This window comes from Ptychodera flava, chromosome 2, assembly GCF_041260155.1.
Source record: "Ptychodera flava strain L36383 chromosome 2, AS_Pfla_20210202, whole genome shotgun sequence".
In the NCBI taxonomy this organism is placed as follows: domain Eukaryota; kingdom Metazoa; phylum Hemichordata; class Enteropneusta; family Ptychoderidae; genus Ptychodera; species Ptychodera flava.
Window position 1 is genome coordinate 7,839,615 of NC_091929.1, and position 19,069 is coordinate 7,858,683.

Genomic DNA, 19,069 nt, shown 5'->3' on the forward strand with positions numbered 1-19,069 from the left:
GTTTCTAAATGATCAAATGCACCGGGAGAATCTCTCTAGGAGTTATACACGTCTGAAGAAAATCAAACTAAGAAAATATTTAGTCATCATGTGCCAGTTGTGGGACAAGGGGTTTTGATTCGGTCCTTGGTGATTTTTTTTATTCTAAAACAATTCATCTTAATTCTGTAAATAGCTTGTTTCAGCTTGTTTCTATGAGTTAATGCTGCCCTACTATGCACTTTTAGCATGTAACCATAAACGCTAGAGGGGAGAAAGATGCCCTCTTGGAATTATTTACTGTTTACGATGTAGCACATTGATTTACGATTTTCTTTGGGTTCAAAGAGAGAGTAAAGTAACACAAATTAAACTAAAGAAATGGAGTAGGTCCCACCCGATCCGTTTTTCTTGAGCAACTGACAGTCAACTGGAATTGAATTCTTGATATTCGCAATGGCATGATTGCATGAACGGAAAGAACTGACACCACGTCCATTCTGAAAAGGTAAACATATTCTGCGAATACAATAATTCATTCAGAATTATCATAGGCGTTTCTGAGTTTGTTCAGGTTAATGATGACGGGGCTTATGTATAAATGACCTGAAACCATGGTAACATTTTTACTGTACATACGACTGCTTTGATAAAAAAGTGGGTGGCGCCCTCTAGAGATAGTCCTTTCAGTCGATTAAACCGGCCCACTGCCCTAAATGACGGAAAAGCCGCGTGTCTTACTAAACGATGTCGTCTCCGTTTACGCACATTTTCAGAGAGATAACAAATCATTAACCTCGATGATAACTGTTTCCATACCAGGCCATTTAGGGTGCACGATTCGATATACAAATCTTTAAACTGACCAATAACAGACGTGGCCAGTTTTAGGTGGTTCACCAAAATGTGACCAAAAGTGGCAAAATGTGTCAAATTCATTAAACTAATTCAACAATTTCAACCCTCTGCAGTTTGTTGGGAGTTTTCGAGCTGATTAGACCTTTCCCTGGAGAGTCAAATATGCCCATAGATATGATCCAATGTCCTCCCTGAGCAACTGACCACTCTCCATGCTCTCCGGCAACAACAAGTCCCATTATCCCTTTCCCATGGGACTGGCAAGCAATTTCCCTCGAAAAGCAGAACACTGGAAATTCGTTCACCAAGAGGCTACTGAAAAAATCAAGTATATATGGGCTGTTTCCAAGAATGCCCAGTTCATAACAACAAAGTAAGTTTGGGCTTCCAAAATTGTTTCCTGGCCTCAAATGCCAAACAAGGAGGCTGTTTTAACTTTCCTGTACGCCTCCTGAACCAATTGGCCAGTATAACACATACTGTATTGAGATCTCAATAATAGTTGATAAAGTTCGCATGCTTCACAAAATATTGTGGTGAACTCCCACATGGCACACAGCATGGAATTCCTGCATATGCGTACCCATATAGTAACATATTCACAACACTGCTGATCATATGGGAAATCTGATTAAAATCAGATGTAGAGTACGGCGACGTCTATACTAAAATACGCGGTTTTCTCTTGCTGTCGCCTCTCAAGAGAATACCGTGTAAGTATAGACGTCGCCGTACTCTACATCTGATTTTAATCAGATTGATTTTATGGGCAACTTGTGCAGCATGCTACGTACCTTGCTACCAATAACGATTAATATACATGTATTGACTAGAGTAACTGAAAATAAAACCACCTTGAAGCGCAAGCAGACATTAACACAGATGTCACTAAGTGATCAGGTGAGTAGACTTTATTACACATGATGTACAATCCATTGTCAATTTATTGCATTGCATATGAATGCATTTGGTGGTTGTCCATACAATGGATAATTGACCCATGTTTTTATGTAACTATCACTTTTGTTTGTGCCAAAGCCAGTGTTCAACAACCAAGGATGACGTTTTCCTCAACTTTAACTTCATACTCTTCTGCTAATTTCACATGAGACATTTTTCCACACAAAAAAAAGAAAATCACGAGCCTATGACAAAATCTTTATCTGCTTTGCTGAATATTATTGGTCCGAGGCTGCTGCTGGCTATGAACAGCGCCACCAGAGGTCACGACACTAAATTAAAATTACTTTGTTTTTCTCCTGGCTTGTTATCACTGGGTTCTGGCCAAATCCAGTCAGTGAGCAGTTTGCCATTCAACCTTTTGACAGAGGAGAAATATGCCGTGGGCTAGAGGGGGTCTACGTGCCCCCTCCCACAGGATAAACAACCTGTATTTTTCAGAAGCCTTGGGATCCCTAGAATACGAAATGGAATTTAACAGAAAAATATAGGGATGGAATAGCTGTTATGGTCATGTTTTGAAGGGTACCGCAAAATCACCATTTTGCAACCCAATTGCATTTTCGTCAAATCTGTCTTCTTGTAAGTCATCTGCTGAGCTTATTTTTTAACATAACCTCACTTGTTTGGTATCATTAGAAAGGCAATTTATTCTTCTTTAAGATGACATATTGCAACATGCAATATATTCTACAGTTTTTGTGAAATATGACCAAAACTTACCCCATACCCCAAAGTTTATTATCGCATATTATAATAAATCTAAAATTCTACCAATTTTTAGCTAGGCATAATAAAAATGCAATTCTTTGTATGAAATTGGTTTTATTTGGTACAGGGACATGTCAGAAATATGAAATAGACTTTTAACAGGAAAAATATTGGGTCTCTACAGCTGTAACAGTCATATTTTGAAGGATACCGCAATATTACAGTGTTGCAGATTTGCATGCATTTTGTTAAAGCTGTCTTCATATAAGTCACCTGCTGAGCTTGTTTTTGAATATAATCTAACTTGTTAGGTATCATTAGAAAGATAATTTACTAGTCTTCAAAATGACATATTGTTACATGCAATACCTTGTATTATATTCATGAAACATGACCAAACTTTACCCCATACCCCAAAGTTTACATTGAACATTGCAGTCATAGCTAAAATCAAATTCTACCAATTTTTTAGCTAGACACTAAAAATCTGCCCATTTTTGCTATTAAATCTGTTTTATTTGGTACAGGGATATGTCAGAAATATGAAATAGACTTTTAACAGAAAACATATTGGGTCTCTACAGCTTAAACAGTCATATTTTGGAGAGTACCGCAAAATCACAGTGTTGCAGATTTGCATGCATTTTGTTAAACCTGTCTTCCTAAAAGTCACCTGCTGAGCTTGTTTTTGAACATAATCTAACGTGTTAGGTATCATTAGAAAGATAATATACTAGTCTTTAAAATGACATATTGTAACATGGACTATCTTGTATAGTATTCATGAAATATGAACAATACTTACCCATACCCCAAAGTTTACATGAAATTGCAGTCATAGCTAAAATCAAATTCTACCAATTTTTAGCTTGACACGAAAAATCTGAACTTTTTGCTATTAAATCTGTTTCATTTGGTACAGAGATATGTCAGAAATATGAAATAGACTTTTAACAGAAAAATATTGGGACTTTACAGCTGTAACAGTCATATTTTGAAGGGTGTCGCAATATTACAGTGTTGCAGATTTGCATGCATTTTTGTTAAACCTGTCTTCCTATAAGTCATCTGCTGAGCTTGTTTTTTAACATAACTACACTTGTTAGGTATCATTAGAAAGATAATTTACTAGTCTTATAAATGACATATTGTAACATGGACTATCCTTGTATTATATTCATGAAATATGAACAATACTTACCCCATACCCCAAAGTTTACATTGAAAATTGCAGTCATAGCTAAAATCAAATTCTACCAATTTTTTAGCTAGACACAAAAAGTCTGGCCATTTTTGCTATTAAATCTGTTTTATTTGGTACAGGGATATGTCAGAAATATGAAATAGACTTTTAACAGAAAAAATATTGGGTCTCTACAGCTGTAACAGTCATATTTTGAAGGGTACCGCAATATCACAGTGTTGCAGATTTGCATGCATTTTTGTTAAACCTGTCTTCTTTAAGACATCTGCTGAGCTTGTTTTTGAATATAATCTAACTTGTTAGGTATCATTGAAAAGGTAATTTATTCTTCTTTACGATAACATATTGCAACATGCAATATCTTGTAGAGTATTCATGAAATATGACCAAAACTTACCCCATACCCCAAAGTTTACGTTGAAAATTACAAAGCAAATTACAGCGAATCTGAAACTCTACCATTTGTTTACAATTTATGAACTTTGTATACAAAGGGCAATGCCCGTATGCAACCTATGAAATCTGTGATGTTGTTAAAAAAGTATGTCACAAATATGAATTAACTTTTAACAGGAATATATATTATTTTGTAGCCTTTTGGATCATATTTGGAAGGGTACCCAGGTATCATGGCAAATTTGCCGAAACACATACATTTCCTATATAAGGGTTTCCCCCTCTAAAATGACCAAATGGCTACTAAATAGTATCTTCTTCCCGTTAAAAGTTTATTTCATACTTGTGACATACTTTTGTAACAAACAAATCAGATTTCATACAAGAATTGCCTTTTGTATTATGTGTAGCAAAAAATGGTAGAATTTAAGATAATTTGCGATTTGAACTTTCGGGGATTGGGGTAAAGTTTGACCATATTTCAGGAAAACTGTGAATGGCCATTACATTGTACAATATGTCATCTTGACGACGAATCAATTGCCCTACTAATGATACCCCACAAGCCAGGTTATGTTACAAAATAAGCTCGGCAGATTACTTACAAGAAGAATAATTTAACAAAAAAGGTGCCAGTTCTGCGGTACTGCAATTTTGCGTTACCCTTCAAAATATGGCTGTTACAACTATACAATCCAAATATTTGTTTTGTTAAAAGTCTATTTCACATTTTTGACATAACCAGTACCAAATACAACAGATTTAATACCAAAACAGTGCCTTTTTATCATGTCTAGCTAAAAATTTGCGGAATTTGATCACGTTAGCTATGACAGTACTTTCTATATAAACCATGGGGTATGGGGAAAGTTTTTGTCATATTTCATGAAAACTATACAAGATATTGCATATTACAATATGCCATTTAAAGCACTACTTAATTACCTTTCTAATGATACCAATCAAGCCAGGTTATAATCACTAACAAGCTCAGCAGACGACTTATAGGAAGACAGATTTAACAAAAACGCATGCGGATCAGTAATACTGAGATTTTGCTGTACCCTGAAAAATATGACTGTTACAGCTATAGAATCCCAATATTTTTTCTATTAAAAGTTCTATTTCATATTCTTAACATGTCCCCGTACCAAATAAAACAGATTTAATACAAAACATTGCCAATTTTTATGTCTGCGTAAAAAAATTGATAGAATTTGATTTTAGCTATGACTGCAATTTTAGATGTAAACTTTGGGGTATGGGATAAGTTTTGGTCATATTTCATACAAACTAAACAAGATATTGCATGTTACAGTACGTCATTTAAAGACTAACAAATTATCTTTTCAATGGTACCTAACAACTTACATTATATTCAATAAAAACCTCAGCAGATGACTTATAAGACGAGAGTTTCAACAAAATGCATGCAAGTCAGGAATACAGAGATTTTGCCATAGCTTTCAAAATCTGACTGTTACAACTACAGAATTCCAATATTTTTTCTGTTAAAAGTCTATTTCATATTTCTGACATATCCCTGTTCCAAATAAAACAGATTTAATAGCAAAAATGGGCAGATTTTTTGTGTCTAGCTAAAATTGGTAGAATTTGATTTTAGCTATGACTGCAATTGTCAATGTAAACTTTGGGGTATGGGGTAAGTTTTGGTCATATTTCATGAATACTATACAAGATATTGCATGTTACAATATGTCATTTTAAAGATTAGTAAATTATCTTTCTAATGGTACCTAACAAGTTGGTTATGTTCAAAAACAAGCTCAGCAGGTGACTTTTAGAAGACAGGTTTAACAAAAATGCATGCAAATGTGCAACACTGGATATTGCGGTACCCTTCAAAATATGACTGTTACAGTTGTAGAGTCAAAATGTTTTTTTTTCTGTTTAAAGTCTATTTCATATTTCTGACATGTCCCTGTACCAAATAAAACAGATTTAATAGAAAGCGCTGACTTTTTGTTATATCTAGCTAAAACATTGGTAGAATTTGATTTTAGCTATGACTGCAATTTCAATGTAAACTTTGGGGTATGGGGTAAATTTTGGTCATATTTCATGAAAACTATACAAGATATTGCATGTTACAATATGTCATTTTGAAGACTAGTAAATTATCTTTCTAATGATACCTAACAAGTTAGATTATATTCAAAAACAAGCTCAGCAGATGACTTATAGGAAGACAGCTTTAACAAAAATGCATGCAAATCTGCAACACTGTAATATTGCGGTACCCTCCAAAATATGACTGTTACAGCTGTAGAGTCCCAATATTTTTTCTGTTAAAAGTCTATTTCATATTTCTGACATGTCCTTGTACCAAATAAAACTAATTTCATACAAAGCATTGCATTTTTTATTATGCCTAGCTAAAAAATTGGTAGAATTTGAGATTTACTGTAATTTGCAATGTTAAACTTTGGGGTATGGGGTAAGTTTTGGTCATATTTCACAAAAACTGTAGAAGATATTGCATGTTGCAATATGTCATCTTAAAGAAGAATAAATTGCCTTTCTAATGATACCAAACAAGTGAGGTTATGTTAAAAAATAAGCTCAGCAGATGACTTACAAGAAGACAGATTTGACGAAAATGCAATTGGGTTGCAAAATGGTGATTTTGCGGTACCCTTCAAAACATGACCATAACAGCTATTGCGTCCCTATATTTTTTCTGTTAAAATTCCATTTCGTATTCTAGGGATCCCAAGGCTTCTGAAAAATACAGGTTTGTTATCCTGTGGGAGGGGTGCACGTAGACCCCCCCTACGCCACGGACTAATACAGCTTGCTCCCCATAAATAGTAATTCGAATTTCCACACTGTGCAATCATAATTAATATGTGGTCATCTTTATTACTTTCTCGTCTATCTCCATTACATCAATAACACAAAAAGTTGAACATACTCAATGTACAAAAATGACCCTAAAACCGACAAATAAAAGTGGTTAGTTATACAGATGACATTTTTTATCTCTTTGGCAGTAAAAATTTGAGCAGTACACTCCCTCTCACGATGAGATTGATAAATCTAAAATCAAATGTAATGTATTAATATGTTTGATTTTGCTTTCAATATTAGTGTAACATTTGTGCGTCAAGTGGTTTCAAACTTCAACAATGGTAGATTATTCACACGCGATATGTTGACTAGATATGCCATTCAAAGAAAAGACTAGGATTTTATGAGTAAAATGTGAGCTCTTTGCCATTCTTCTGACAATATACTATATTGAAGGTCTTACCCTCACACAATATGAAAACAAATCTGTTTGGTTGTTTACAACATGCTGCCAATTTACATACAAATTTATGTACACCTGGGTGAAAAGTCTTGATCAAAGCCACTGATTCTGATCATCTGCACATTACATCATGGTCAAGTTATTAAAAATAATAATTATTACTACATGTCTGAGATAAAAAATTCACCACACAAGAGACCATATCATGCCATACTCTGTTGGTACATGCCCTTTGTAATGCTACCGGTGGAACTGTGTTCCTAAGCGTTGGTTACACTTAGAAATTTCAGACAAATGCATAATTCAAAACATGTTTCATAAATTACAGTGTTCTCCCAAGACCCATTAAAGCACAGGGGAAAGTAAAAGAAACTCATTAACATAACAATGACTTTTATTGTCATGGAAAATTTACATAAAGAACACTGAATCACTACAGTGAACTCTCGATAAACTTGTTGAGCTTTCTCTTTGTTTTAAGTGGGACTTTGCTGGTGATGTCAAAGTCATGCTACTTGAGAAAACTGTCAAGAAAGATAAGAACAAAACTGGAAGAGACTTTCAAAAGTTGGTGGCAAGATGAGACAAAGGGGAGGTTATATAGGAATGAAAAAAATTATAATATCAAACGATCAAAATTAAATACATAGTAGAACTCATAAAAGTTGGCCATCGATTGGTCACCAATTTAAACCTGATTAAACCTTAACCAATCAGAAAGCAGTATCAAACCCATTGCGTTCTTGTATCCCCTAAACATTTCCAACCATAGGAAGTCTGGATGTGGTGTAACTTGCATCTTCATTTTAAGCCATGGCTAACTCATGAGATGCAGCGTAGTGTCCGGTCACAAAATGGAACAGCTGTCTTTCGATATCGCCCAATAAGCTGCTAGCTCCAATTCTGAACATCTGGGGAGTCAACCAATCATTTCCAAGCTCTTCCTTCATCAAGGCCAACCAGGAGCAAGCATCCTTTGCTGTGCGGATACCACCAGCAGGTTTGAAACCAACCTGAATTAAGAGAGACAACATTAATATCAGCGAAGAAATCTGATGTAATTCTAGCCATATGTGCTCATCTCAACAATCCTTACTACATGATTCTCGAATTATGCGAATTATAGATTTGTTTATCAATAGTTATCAGCCGTTTGGCCCCATCACCTACATCTGATATACAAGAACCATTTCTTTGCCACTTTTAATACAAAGATGATTGCTACATTCCTTATTTGTCAATCTGAGTATCTGGAAGCCTTAATTGGTCAATATGAGTATCCAGAACTCCTGATTGGTCAATCTGAGTATCTGAAAGCCCTGATTGGTTGATTTGAATTCCTAGTTACCTTGTACCCTGTTCTGTGGTAGTATTCCCTGATGGCTCTCACCATGGTCAAGGCTACTGGGAATGTTGCATTAACGCCTTCTTTTCCTGTGGAAGTTTTGATGAAATCAGACCCTGCAAAGAAACACATATACAATGAAACAATGTCAAGTTCACAAAACAAACATTTCTTAATTCTCTGAAGCAGGGGTTAAAGTTAACAATTAGATGTACCAGATTGGACTTCATTGAAAGTTTTGTCAATTTTTGATGATATTGCAAATTAAACCATCTTCAATGCAATCTGACAATGATAAGTAGTCTGTCAAATGCATTATAATAGTCTCTGTATGGATTTCTATTTTGAAATATCTAAATTACACATATACTACAGATATTAGTAATTGCTTTGAACTTCCCTCGTCTTGGCTGCTGTATCTTTACATGTTAACCTTTTCAACCCACTTCTCTGTGAGCAGGTCCACGATCACTGTCAACAACAATGGGTTTGGGCACAACCATTGCAGTGAAAGGGTTAAATCTAACATGAACCTGGATATTTTTACTGCAACTGACCTGCCATCATAGCCACTAAGCTGGCTTTTTGGACGTTGACAAGTGACCCTAAATCTCCCGTAGCTAAGATAGTCTTCATGTGAGCATTGCCGCAGGCTGCTTTGCAAGCTTTGACCTCTTCATATACACCTGGTGAACAAAACAAAAAGCAACGAGGTGTCAATTTGAATCATGAAATATTTTTTCTTTGAAGGCTAAAGCGATATTTTATTGGTTTCGTAAACTTTACAATCAAACAAAATATTTCATGAAAACATACATGTAACTTGATGTGAGAAAAGTATATGAGTTATTTTTGAATATGATGAAAGTAAGGTATTTATGGAATATCGTTAGCAACAAGTTTAACTGAGTAACCAAATTAGACTGCCTGTCATAATTTCATTGGTTGACAAGATCACAAATTTCAATTACCTGGCCAATAACAGAACGTGTCACAAATTGCTAGGGAATGTACTAGTATTACCGTCCGTACTCGTCCGAGTATAAGCCCCTGCTCGTGTATAAGCCCCCCTTCTGATTTCAGAGGATTTTAGAAAATGCATTACATCCGTGTACAAGCCCCTACCCTAGTATAACTCAAATACAGAAAGGTTAGGAGAGTATATTTGGTCATTTAACTTGGTAAAATTACTTTTAAATGATAAAGAAACTATTAAAAGATGTTAAAACAATGGGAAACTGGAGTTCCCTTGACAGCATCATAAGGAAAATGACACGTTTTCCCAGTACTATCTTGATTCTTTGACCCTGCTCACGCCCGTCGCCTAAATAGAATAGTCTTACTCACGTCCGCCATTATTTATTTTCATTCACGGCAACGATGTTTTTATGCTCGAAACATGCAGTTTCTTTTGTTTGAAGCAATTATCCTTTCATTTGAGAAGACTTTTCCTGGTGACTATTACAATTTTCACCGCTATGTTGTTGTTTTCACAAGATGTAGACAGTTACTGGAATGTTGAGTTGCCTTTCCGTGTAGGCAATGCATGCCAGTTCACATTACGATTACTGTTGATCAGTTGCATACACAACGTCTTTGTTTCAAGTTTGGGTTTTTTTCGACGCTGAAATTTCACCAAAATGTCACTTCTGTATTCAGAGATTGTACAATCAATTTCTTTGGATGTGTAAGTCGATTTTGAAAGCGATAGAAAGATCGAGTGGTGTTGAAAAAAATTGTGCATAAAATTAGCATAAATTAAGCGTCCATGGCAGATAACATGGGGTTGCTCGAGTATAAGCCCCTCCCCTAGTTTTACCGCTGTTCAGTGTTGCCGAACCGGGGACTTATACTCGGATGAGTACGGGGTATATATATTGACTGAGATTGAGTTAACCATGCTGATCAGGGAATTATCCAACTTTACGGTGTTTTTCAATCCACTTTGCTTGTCACAAACATTCTGTGGGTGAAACTCTACTTTGCCTGACCCAGGATTGTCAGGCACATTGAAGTGTCTAGAAATGGGGCTTTGTGTGCAAGAAGTCAGTCATCAATTATGATTTACCCTTCCAATTTCCAGCTAGTGCATACGCCCTGTTGATGACTATGTCAATTTCAGTGGCGCCATCAGAGACCGCTTGCTTGATTTCATCCAACCTCTGCTGGAGTGGTGTCTGACCAGCTGGAAATCCAGTAGCCACTAGAAAGAGGAATGGAGAAATAATCTAAGTACACATACATCATTGTCTATATCAGAGACACAGACATTACATTCTACATGTACACCTGTATTACCAGTGTTGGAAACTGGCCAAAATATTTGCCAGACATCAGGACTGGTAACTTTCAAAACTTGCCGGTCCTGCCAGAAAGTTGCCTGTCCTGAATTTTTGACAAATCCATTCATTCAAAAAACACAAAACCATTATGTACTTCAAACTGTAAACAACTTTATTTTCAACATGAGTATTAACTGTGATCTTACAAACAAACTGTTCTGAATTCCACTGTTTGAAATGAATTCTAATCCGGACTTGAATACAAAATTTCTATAAATAACAATGCTGATAACACTCTGATACATTGTGTTGATAACCGAGTACTGGACATTTCATCATGGATCTGTGCATGGTCTCCTTGATGAAATCAGTGCTGACATGAGTCAAGCACAGATTACATCAAGTCAGTGTCACTACCAACATCACTTTCCAGGAGATCAGAAAAGTCTGATTCATAATCAGAGTCCAGTCCCTGTCCTGCTACAAATGACTGCAGCATCTGCCCCCTATATATTTGGTTTTAACAATGGGGAAACTGAATTTTTTTTTAATTTGTCTCCATTTCATGCCACAACTTATCGTATAAAACCGAGATGCAATCTGTCATCGAATTGGTACTACAATCAACCAAACTGAAAAGATTGCTGAGCAATACAGAAAACATCATCTGGCAAAGAAAATCAAAATCTGAGAGAGCTGCCATATAAGTAATCATAGTTGGCGGCATGAATTAAATAAACCAATACTCTCCTCAGACCAAACCGATTTCAAAGGCCGTTTACAGAAAATATTGTTAACGAAACCATGAAACCTGGGAATGGCTAAACACAGAGAAACAAGATTTATTTCTCGAAACAGCCCTTCACAACATGCTTTTCAAACACCGGAAAGCAGGCACCAATATCGACCCGAAATCTATTACAAAGTCCATGAAAAATTGACACAAAACTAAAAGTTCGGATAATCGATTTAAATGCCTAAAACAAACTAATCGTTGACAGATTAGTACAACATTTACTGTTAACATAACGAGCCCCTCGAGGACGAAGATGACTTCATCACACAACCAAGCGGATGGATACAAACAAGCGAGCGACTGATGAAGGAACCCCATTTTTGGTTCCGAAACACCGTTAAGACGAATCACTCAATCAACAAACCGGTTTACCGGGGACCCAGATCACATGACTAGGGTCAAAGCACTATCGATTCACCGGTGTCTCGCCATGTATTCCACAAAAAATAAATGCAATGATCCTTTTATTCACCATATCTTAATACTAAACAATCTTGGTAGAGTCGATGTGTGGAGTTGCCCTCATTTTCCTTTATATTCCTCTATAAGCAGCTGATCGATGAGATTACTGGGTATGCCGTATGGCTACTATCGAGAGCCTGACATACGGACATGAAGTACAATTTTCCTCCCGTCCGACTGAAAAGTTACCCGTCTCGGACGGGAGGACGGGCGGTAGTTTCCAACGCTGGTATTACGAATCTGGTAGTGTTATCCATTGGCATTTTCATTGAAATGTACAAAATCCGGAAAAAATGGTCGCATAGAATTCATTTGCCACAATTCAACACTACTCTAGTTTATACTTTGGAAAGGTAAATAAAGTTGTTGGTAATCCAAGATTCTTGTCTCTAAAAGACTGAATGGACAAAAATGCACTGTGCACATCTTCTGAGCTAAAGACAGTGATGGGAATCAGAGCTATATAACTTACCTGATGCAATGGGGATACTCTCTCCACCTACTTCTTTCAGAGCCTTCACTGCATCAGGTACTCTTGAAGAATATACACACACAGCGCCACATGTTATGTCTGTGAAAAGAACAATCATTGAGAGGTAATAAGTAACGTCCTGATAAACAGAAATGGATATTTTCTTATTTATTTTTGCTATGATTTATGAATTTACACCGCTCTTATTTTCAAAATAAAATCACTGTCATTGTCAGTTTGAAGGCAGACTTTGAAATAAAGGAACATTTTGGCATTCTATATGAAGGAAGACTTTGAAACAAAGAAAAGTCCACTTGATTAAAGTAAATCAGTTTCATATTTTCAGGTTGTGTAAATCAGCACAAACGTTCGAGATCTGTCAATGAAACCAATGTAACTTTACGCAGGGTACAACAGACTCCCGTGAGAGAAAACCTTTAATTGGGGAGATTATCACTTTCAATGTATTGTCAGGGCTCGAAATTAACGTTTTCCCCTGGTAGTCCACTTGGGCTACCATTTTCTGAAGTTGGTAACCAAGTGACAATGGCTGGTAGTCCATGCATATTTTAGTCTAGGGATATTGTTTTTCATTAACCAGACAAGAAAAAGCAATTTTGCAAGATTCTGCCCGTGAAGTGAATTTCTAGTCATTTATCATTGGCTGCATAATACTTCCGTTTTCTGTTTAGCATTTTTGGACATGCAAACAGGGATATCAAGGATAGCTGCACTGATAAGTATGTAACACCCCCCCCCCCCCCCAAAAAAAAATGCCATGACATGCAGGTTCTGAAATGACACACGCGGTGACCAGTCTGACAGAAACGATCTTTATTTTTTTGGCCTAATGGACAACAGTGATACTCAAAAGCTTGCTGATCCATTCACAACTTGTTTCATTCTCAGAGTTTGTATGAAAATTTTGATAGTCATCATGACAACGACCAGATTTCAAGTTCTCAGCACGTCAAGACTAGATATACTGTAGCAGTGCTAAAATAGACAATGGGCTTTCTGTAGGGAAGAGGCATATTGTCTGTGATTGATAAATATGATCAAAATGCAAGGAAAATGCATTTTCATTGATCATAACTTCCAATGCCTGTCATTCAAGTAAGTCAGTTCAGATATTGGACATGCACGCAAAGTACTGACTGAATGTTATGTCCGGCCTTTGGTAGTCCGTATGGGCTACCATTTCATGGATTTTGGTAGCCCCAGAGAAAAGTTGGTAGTCTGTGGACGCGGGACTACCGCTAATTTCGAGCCCTGATTGTGTGTTGTTAATGCATGCATTTTCAATGATGAAAACAAAACTGGTATAAATTTTATGATGACCCTTTGCACCCTGCTTGGACGATCTTCTCTGTATGACATAGGTTAAATGGGAGAGGGGTCAGGGTTCAAAAGGTTAAGTAGAGAGTAGGTTATCAGGAAATCAAGGGATCAGGAAAGAATAGGTTATCAGGGGATTAGGGTTCAAAGAGCAAGCAATATGCCTCTTCAGCAATGTTTGTATTTTGGTTTGGTTTGTCCAATGAGAGGACAGCTCTTTACCTTTATCCTGCATATCCATGGACTTCAAGAGGTCTGATCTGATTGGATGTTTGGCCTTGTGACATAGTCGCTGTACATTGGTAAATGTATCATCTCCAGAAAGGGTCGTCAAATCTATGCATGTAACTGCTTTCAACAGCCAGGCAGCCTATCCATGACAATAACGAGAAAAAAGTTATAAATTCGGTGTTACAAAATAAGGTCGGTCAAGAGGAAAATACCATAGCAACAAGACAGTGAAATCCTGAAGATTAGAAACTACAAAAAGGTGGGAGGGTAAAAGTTATCATCCAATTTACAATTTGCCCCAATTTAACTTCAAAACAACTGCCTTGACCAAGATATGGTGACAAGCTGGTAGCATCCATTGCCTCTTGTTGGAGGACTCTCGGAGTTCTGCCATCATCATGGGTAAACTGTGTTTATACATAACATGTCTGCTGGCTAACATACTACTTTGGATTTATATACATTATCTTACCTGCCACTGGTTTTTCACAGTTCTCTTTGTCTTGATTTCATCGGCACGTTTCTTGACTGCTGGTAGGTTGACCTTCACACTCTGTACCCAGTCAAGATCTACAAATTACGATACAGTCAGCAAGGTTCTAAGTCATTTGCATAAAGTAACCCTTGGTTGTAACACTTCACTAAAAGAGTAGATTTAGTTTCTTTAAATTTTCATGACAGAGGTGTATTACATACATGTACGACATGCAATGACATCCATGGACCTCTTTCCAGCATCTATTATTATGCAGCAGTCAATATCAACACCCCCTCCCCCATCCGCCTCCGGACATAGAGGGGGATTTGGAAATTAGTCAAATGCCCATCCCCCTGGGGCAAGACAATCTGGAAAATCCCCATATTTCCCCAGAGTGGGACAATCATAAATTCTGCTCTGGTCCATGAAAGTGACGAGGGGCATTATTATGAGGCAATTATTGCCCCACCCCCTCAGGCAACACTTGTCCTGTATTGCCTGTGGTGGGGTCCCTTCATTATATATATATATATATATATATACAATATATAATATACAGGGTTTTACATGACGCGCATTTCTGCGTCCTTTACGCATAAAACCGGACCCAGGACCCCTCAAAAACTAAACTACGCGTCCCTTCGGACGCACAGATATCTGTTGCTGGTGTATATCTCGCGAAGCTGCTGAACACGTAAAACACATCCCAGTAAACCTTACCAACCCCATACTTAATAGAATGCTCCGTAGTGCATTGGCCTCCACTGTTTGATGACCAATGGTACCCGCGGAAACAAATTTTACTACCGTAAAAGTGACTTTCAAAATGTAAACTGATTCTTAATTGGTCGATTTCTTGTTTGCGGCGATCAATACATTATGCATTATGGCGGGTCGCGTCAAATACCCAAAACAAGCCGATCTGCGAAAGTTTTTCGACGGCCGCAGCAACCAGCACGATGTAGGTTCGGTCGAGGCCGAAACAGCAGCTACGCCATGCGATACTGATACATCAGATCCCCCGGCCAAGTCAGCAAAATTACGAACATTCAACAGAAGTTGGCTCGATAGATTTAAATGGCTTCGATATTCTAAAGAGCGAAACGTCATGGAATGCGATGTATGTTTGAAATCGAATGTTACATGCCCGTTCACGGAAGGTTGTTCTAATTTTCAACATTCAACTCGTCATCAGGACTCGAAAAGTCATCTCACAAGTGCTAAAATCCTAAGCTTGAGGTCACAATTTACTACTGCTCGCAAATCTGCAGAGGACCGGCAGGTACCTAGGTGCAGGGTATGAGTAACGAACTCGAGGCGTACGCTGCACAATTACGTACTGTTTACCTGATTGCTAAACGTGACCTTCCGTGCGATGTATTCACTAAAATCATGCATCTACAGAATCTGAACGGCTTAGACATTGAATATTACAAATGTCCTCAGATAGTTATGGAGTTTGAAGAGTGTATTCAACGTGTGATGGAGAAGTCCCTGATTGATAGCATACATGCAACTTGCAAGTGATTTCATCGGTATAATGTTGGATGAGACTTGTGACATAACCGTTCATAAGAAACTTGCCATATATGTTCGATATATTCAGAATGGCGAGGCGAATGTTTCTTTCCTCGGTAACCAGCAAATTGCCACTGCTGCAGGATCGAAAACGCCTTGATTGAATTTTTGACTAGGAAAGAATCTGTGACGCGGCCGTAGACAAAATATATGGACTGGGAACAGACGGGGCGGCCGTAATGACCGGTCGTTTGAACGGGTTGGGTGCAAAATTAAAAGCCAGAAATCCCAACCTTGTTCAAGTGCATTGTGTTGCACATCGATTGAATCTTGCTGCTTCTCAAGCAGGCAGAGAATGAGATATTGAATATTGCAAAGAATATCATAATATAATCCATTCATTGTATAAATACTTTAATGACTCTAGTGTGAGATATGACAAACTTAGAGAAATTCAAACTCTGTTGAATGGGAAGGCAAAACAAATAACTGAGCCTACATCTGTTCGCTGGTTGTCGGTTGAATCAGCTGTCAAGATGATTTTCATCAGTTTTGAGCCAATTGCCTTGGCACTTGCAAGTGACAAAAAAGGGGGAAAGGCTGATGGGCTGTTGAAATTTGTCTCCAATTCATTGTTTCTGCTATTCACTGCCTTATTGATTGATGTCCTTACTGTGATTGGAATTTTGAGCCTTACATTTCAGAAAGATTCTGTCAACCTATCCCATATCAAAAAAAGTGTTCAGTCTACTAGGGACACATTGAATACAATGACTAATGATTCACACACTGTCAGAGAAGTCTTTAATGCTTTGGGTGATGTTCCTGGCAATGGTCAGAAAAACACATACAAAAACTTCAAATCACTTACAATCAGCCACTCAGACAGAGCTTCTGTAGTGTACGAGAAAATTATATCAACAAACTACTGCAGAATGAGATCTTACGGACGCACTGAATTTTGATATGTATATCAAGCTGTTGCTAACTGATTTTACAGAGGAGTATCCTGATCTTGCCATTCTTGCTAAAATTGCTCTTGTCATACCAGTGTCCTCTGCCCCATGTGAAGGGGCTTTTCAGTACAAAATGCCATCAAACAGAGGGCACGAAATAGACTCAATCCTCAAAGGCTTAATAGACTAATGTTCATCAAACTGGTTGGCCCCATCACAGATGATTTTGACTTCATAAACAATGCTAGGTTATTTGCTGAAGGAGCTGCTGGCAGAGTGTGAACTCAACCTACTGGACTTCCTAGGTGAATACCATTTCAGAGTATGAAATTACCTTCTTGTCAATTTGACAAATTTGAATACTTGTTCAAATTTCACAACTTTGTGAACTTGTCATTAAAGTTATGAGATCATGTCAATTATGAATAGTGTTCTTTGAATTGATCAATGAGGGACCTCAGTATGAACTAGAATTTTCATGTAAGAATAATTTTAAGAAATGCGCAACCATTTGCCGTGTGTTATAACACTAATTGAACACAGTGAAGACCATGGCTTGGATAAACAATAAAATATTCTTTTGAAATAAATTGGGACCCCCATATTTTGATGTAGGACTCCCATTTTCTAACACCAGGGTCCCAGGGACTCTCAAAAGTAAAAAGTGATGTAAAACCCTGTATAATAATATATATATATATAAAATTATATATATATATATATAATATATATATATATATATATATATATATTATATATATATATATATATATATATATATATATATATATATATATATATATATATATATATATATTGACGTGCGATAGATGAGATTGTGTGATGCATTGTGTAGCGATGTGTCAAGTGCTCATGGCTAGGAACATCACCCTTACTTAGCTGTACCACGGCCCCAGGTGGAGGGACTGTGGCTGCACGCATACTACGTGCTCGAAAGACAACTTCAGCAAGTTATTGAAACAAACAGCCAGGTTGAGTGTTAGTGACGAAATGATGTACGTTGTTTGAACAAAAGTTTTCAGGTTTTAGAGCTTTCTACTAACGATCAGATAATTGCCATGATTCCCACTGATTGACAGTTTCCGGATCGCACAAAACTTCATCAATGCATCTTGATATCGCTTCTATCCATCGGAATCATATTCTTGTTGACCTCGCTACACCCACAGGTTATCGTAACGTTGCTTGGATAGTCGTTCCGAGGCGGGCGGCCGCAGTTCGCCGTTTACTTGTCCACGGCGACCTGCGGCCGCCCGCCTCGGAACGACTATCCATGGAGGTAGGAAGCAACGTTACGATAACCTGTGGCTACACCCATGGATGTAAAAATTTTTTACATCCTTGCTACACCGTACACGGATGAACTAGGTCACACAAAGTCGCGAAGTATGAGCCTATCTAATGTAAAACACGGTGGTTTAATGAAATGCAAGATTGCATTAAAAACTGAGACAGAGCCTTTCAACTGTAAGCGTGATTTAGTGCTAAAATGAAGCGAGTACTCACCAAGCTCGGTTCCAGGGTTTCCTCCCGCCATGCTGTCACTGTTGATCGACTGCAACGTTGCAGGTCAAAGGTCGCCACTTGACCTTGTGCTGAGCAGACCTGTACTTTGGTTTTGTGACAAGTTGATATTTTCCGGTTAGAATTTTTACATCAAGTCCAATTTTCAATCTCATATAGCATATAAAAATGTCTTGAGAGCGAAACTGGGGTCGTATTTACAAAAAAATTAAACTTCTCGCTAGTTCTCACCGTTTGTTTTGGTATTTTGCGAGATCTCTTGAT

General features: G+C 37.3%; 1 protein-coding gene across 1 annotated transcript; it reads right to left on the reverse strand.

Moving 5' to 3' along the window:
* Window positions 1–6,965: 6,965 nt before the first annotated feature.
* Window positions 6,966–19,027, reverse strand: LOC139152646 (deoxyribose-phosphate aldolase-like). Its single transcript, XM_070725907.1, has 8 exons — window positions 18,788–19,027; window positions 14,781–14,878; window positions 14,300–14,447; window positions 12,740–12,838; window positions 10,796–10,930; window positions 9,285–9,413; window positions 8,731–8,843; window positions 6,966–8,395 (listed from the first exon to the last, which is right to left on the reverse strand). Exons 1-8 carry the CDS (start codon window positions 18,816–18,818, stop codon window positions 8,189–8,191), a joined length of 960 nt encoding a protein of 319 aa, XP_070582008.1. The 5' UTR covers window positions 18,819–19,027; the 3' UTR covers window positions 6,966–8,188.
* Between the last annotated feature and the right edge of the window lie 42 nt (window positions 19,028–19,069).

Excerpts from the sequence above, each read along its gene's own strand:
- LOC139152646 (XM_070725907.1), bottom strand. The coding sequence starts at position 18,818 with ATGGCGGGAGGAAACCCTGGAACCGAGCTTG. Across the intron at positions 10,931-12,739 it reads GAGTATCCCCATTGCATCAG|TGGCTACTGGATTTCCAGCT; the intron begins GTAAGTTATATA and ends TCCTCTTTCTAG. Across the intron at positions 8,844-9,284 it reads CTTAGTGGCTATGATGGCAG|GGTCTGATTTCATCAAAACT; the intron begins GTCAGTTGCAGT and ends GTTTCTTTGCAG.